The sequence below is a fragment of the Lactuca serriola genome, chromosome 5, assembly GCF_051521515.1.
Source record: "Lactuca serriola cultivar US96UC23 chromosome 5, Lser_US96UC23_V15, whole genome shotgun sequence".
Classification (NCBI taxonomy): domain Eukaryota; kingdom Viridiplantae; phylum Streptophyta; class Magnoliopsida; order Asterales; family Asteraceae; genus Lactuca; species Lactuca serriola.
This window is the reverse complement of record NC_136412.1, coordinates 57,584,114-57,588,157: the sequence shown is the minus strand read 5'-3', so window position 1 is coordinate 57,588,157 and position 4,044 is coordinate 57,584,114. Positions and strand designations below refer to the sequence as shown.

The following is a 4,044-nucleotide window of genomic DNA, read 5'->3' as shown; positions in this document are numbered from 1 at the left end:
TCATATCTATAATCTATATAAAGAGATATGGTATAGATACAAAAACTTCACAAACGAATGTAATAATGGCTTCCTTTCTAATCATTATATCAGCAGCCCTCCCTCTATTCCTCATCTTCATTCTTTCAAAATTTAGAAACCCTAGATCAAAACTTCCACCAGCCCCACGTGGACTTCCCATAATCGGAAATTTGCACCAGCTCGACACCTCCAACCTCCCCGACCATCTATGGCAACTATCCAAACGCTACGGCCCACTCATGTCCCTTCGCTTGGGTTCTGTCCGAACGCTCGTTGTTTCTTCAGCACGAATGGCCAAAGAGGTCTTGAAAACAAATGATGCCATCTTTTGTAGTAGGCCTGTTCTTACAGGCCAAAAGAAGATCACCTATGGCTACAAAGGTTTGATTTTGACGCCTTACAATGATTACTGGAGAGAAATGAGAAAGATTTGCACTCTTCATCTATTCACTTCGAGAAGGGTGCTTTCGTTTCGTGGTGATCGTGAAGAAGAAGTCATGCTCATGATCAACAAGATAAAATCCAAAATCGTCACTTCTTCTTCTTCTTCTTCTTCATCAGAAGTAGTGGTGAATTTGAACGAGAGTGTGATGACTGTTACAAGTATGATAATTTGTAGAATGGCTTTCGGTAAGAGAAATGGACCAGAAATGAGTCGGTTTCATGGGCTTCTTTTGGAGTGTCAAGCGGTGTTGGTGCACTTCTATTTTAGGGATTATTTTCCATTGATGGGATGGATTGATCATCTCAACGGGAGCATGGCTAGGCTTGAGAAGAATTTCAAAGATATGGATGCGTTCTACCAAGAACTTGTGGATGAGCATGTTAATTCCGAGAATAGGCCCAAGAACATGCAACACGATATCATTGACATCTTGCTTCAGCTCAAGAATGACAACTCTTTTTCACTCGATCTCACTTTTGATCACATCAAAGCAATAGTCATGGTGGGTGTAATTAAAGTGGTACTTGACTTCTATCTTTATCTTGTTTGCATGCATCCATGAAACTCAGTTTCAGATTCTTTCTTTTGCAGGATATCTTCTTGGCAGGTACGGAAACGAGTGCATCTGTAGTTGTATGGGCGATGACTTTACTCATTAAGAACCCGAAAGCTTTAAAAAGGGTTCAAGAAGAGGTCAGAAATGCAGTAGGCAAAAAAGGAAAGATCGATGAAGATGACTTACCAAAACTCGACTACTTAAAGGCGGTAATAAAAGAGTCACTTAGATTATACCCGGCTACACCGCTCTTGGTCCCGCGAGAAACAAGTGATATATGTGTTTTAAACGGATACGAGATTCCTAAGAAGACTCTGGTTTATGTGAATTCATGGGCCATTGGGCGAGATCCGGAATATTGGGAAAAACCAGAAGAGTTTGAGCCAGAGAGGTTTTTGGGTAGTAGCTATGATTACAAAGGGACGGAGTTTGAGTTTATCCCATTTGGTTCGGGTCGAAGAGGATGCCCGGGAATGTCAATCGGAGCTACCACCATGGAATTGATCCTTTCGAATCTTCTTTACACTTTTGACTGGAAATTACCTGATGGGATGAAGGGAGAGGATGTAGACACCATAACAACTCCTGGGCTCGTTCTCCACAAGAAAAATGTACTTTATCTTGTTGCAGTTGATAATAAAATAGATCCAAATAATTAGGTTTCATAAGGAATAAATATATTTGTTTTAAAATATCGTTCCTTTAGTTCTACAACAAAGTGAAAAGATTTAATTTCTCAAGTGAAAAAGGATGTTTGTTAAAACTGTTTTAACCGTTTATGTGTTTTAGGTCACTAATTGCTTTCGTACATATACCTGTGTTATTTTTAATTTCCAACAAAAAGAAAAGTGGTTTAGCATATGCTATAGTAGTAATGGATCACTTTTTAGGAAGCACATGGTCTTAGAAGACATTTATACATTTATCAATCATATGTACTATGCACAGTAAAATTATAGGTGACTTTTCAACATGTTTATTATATGCGCTGTACATCCAAAAGAGTCGAAATTTTAAAGCACCTTTAATTCTTATGTTTCTATCATTGCATACATGTTACTAGATTTTAGTAAGAAAAATTTTATAATTATTTTAGCCATGTCATTTTATTTTGTTATTTTAATTTTTAGAGTTAATTACATAAGAGGTTCTATATATTAGGTTTGTTATGGATTAAAGTTCATCTATTTTGTTTTCTTCATAACACTACTTATATAAATTTTTTTCAATTTGACTTTTAAATTTTTTTATTTTTTTGATTTAGCTATTTACATTTTTCATTTTTTCTGATTTGACCCATATATTTTTTGTTTTTTAGGATTAAATATCTAACCATTTTTTTTCTTAAAACACTGCTACATCTTTATTATCTCAGAAGATTTTTTGCATTCGTTTTTATAATTCCATGACAGATACTCCCATTTTCATGATATTTTTGGAGTAAATTTAGAGAGATGGTGTTGTAAATTCATTGTTTGACGATAACATTAATTCTTTTCAACGTGGCTCCATCGAAGGATATATCGTTTCATCATTGTGGTCAAGAACATTGTAGGCGGTAATAAAAGAGTCGCTTAGATTATACCATGTTGCACCTCTGTTGATCTTCCACGAGAAACGATGGATGCATATTTTTTAAACGTTTACAAGATTCTTAAGAAGACTGGTTTATGTGAATTCATGGACTATTGGGTGAGACCTTGAATGTTGGGAGAAATGATAAGAGTTTAAGCCATATAGGTTTTTGGATGGTAGCTATCAAGATTACAAAAGGACATAGAGTTTATCCTATTTGTTTTGGGTTAAAGAGGGTCTCCAAGAAGGGCAATCAGAGCTATCACTCTGGAATTGACCCTTTTGAATCTCCTAATTTACACTTTTGACTGGAAATTGCCAGGTGGGATGGTAGATTATGTCGACACCATGACAACTCATGGGCTCGTTCTCCACAAGAAAAATACGTTGTGTCTTGTTGCAGTTGATAACAAAATAGATCTAAATAATTAGGTTTCACAGGGATATTCGTTGTTTTGACCAGGTTTATGTGTTTTAGGTCACTAATTGCTTTTGTACATGTATCTCTATGTGTCACACCCCAAAACCGGAACGGCGGAAACGTTCTGGGGTGGATGACGTCATGTCAAGTATCACAACACATGCATTATAATAATCAAAGTACAACAAAACATTGCATTAATAGTAATAGTTTTACATAGTTTACATTACAATACATCAAGTAATACACGTAAATATATAGGTGCAGCTTGGCACAAAATAGTCTTCAACAGAAGCTCCTGGATTGTACCTGTCTAATGCTGACCTGAGAATACAAGTTATTTGAAAAGCGAGTATCAGCATTTTTACAAATGCTGGTGAGTTCATAAGTATTTAGTGTCATTTTATTCAAATAACTTAATAAAAGTGGTAGTTTTAGAGTGTCCATTACATTAGTGTCTTTTCCAGAAAATTCTATATTTTCTTTAATAAAAGCAGTCTTCTACCAAGACTGGACAGAGTTATGTGGTAAAAAGTAGTTTTCCCTTAAATACTTTCATTATCAAAATACGGGATTTGCTTTTTAAGAAAGTCGGAGAATATCAGGGAAAATAACATATATCTCAGCAGTGAGGACTGCTGACTAAGGCAAAAGAATCACAGACTCCAGGAGAGTATCGAATGAACGATATGCCTGGCTCAGTCTTACAAGAGGAGACACAGACCCCAACCAGTATCAAATGAAAGATACAGCTAGCAAGGTCTAAAACAGAGAATACAGACCCCAGACAATATCAAATGAAAGATACAACTAGCAAGGTCTAAAACAGAGAATACAGACCCCAGCCAATATCAAATGAAAGATACAACTAGCAAGGTCTAAAAACAGAGAATACAGACCCCGGCTAGTATCAAATGAAAGATACAGCTAGCAAGGTCTAAAACAGAGAATACAGACCCCAGACAATATCAAATGAAAGATACAGCTAGCAAGGTCTAAAACAGAGAATACAGACCCCAGATAGTA

At 36.1% G+C, this 4,044-nt stretch overlaps 1 protein-coding gene across 1 annotated transcript; it reads left to right on the top strand.

Moving 5' to 3' along the window:
• LOC145052520 (6,7,8-trihydroxycoumarin synthase-like) lies at positions 1–1,785 on the top strand. The gene is made up of 2 exons (XM_079000343.1): positions 1–968; positions 1,058–1,785. Exons 1-2 carry the CDS (start codon positions 66–68, stop codon positions 1,679–1,681), a joined length of 1,527 nt encoding a protein of 508 aa, XP_078856469.1. The 5' UTR covers positions 1–65; the 3' UTR covers positions 1,682–1,785.
• Positions 1,786–4,044: the final 2,259 nt, after the last annotated feature.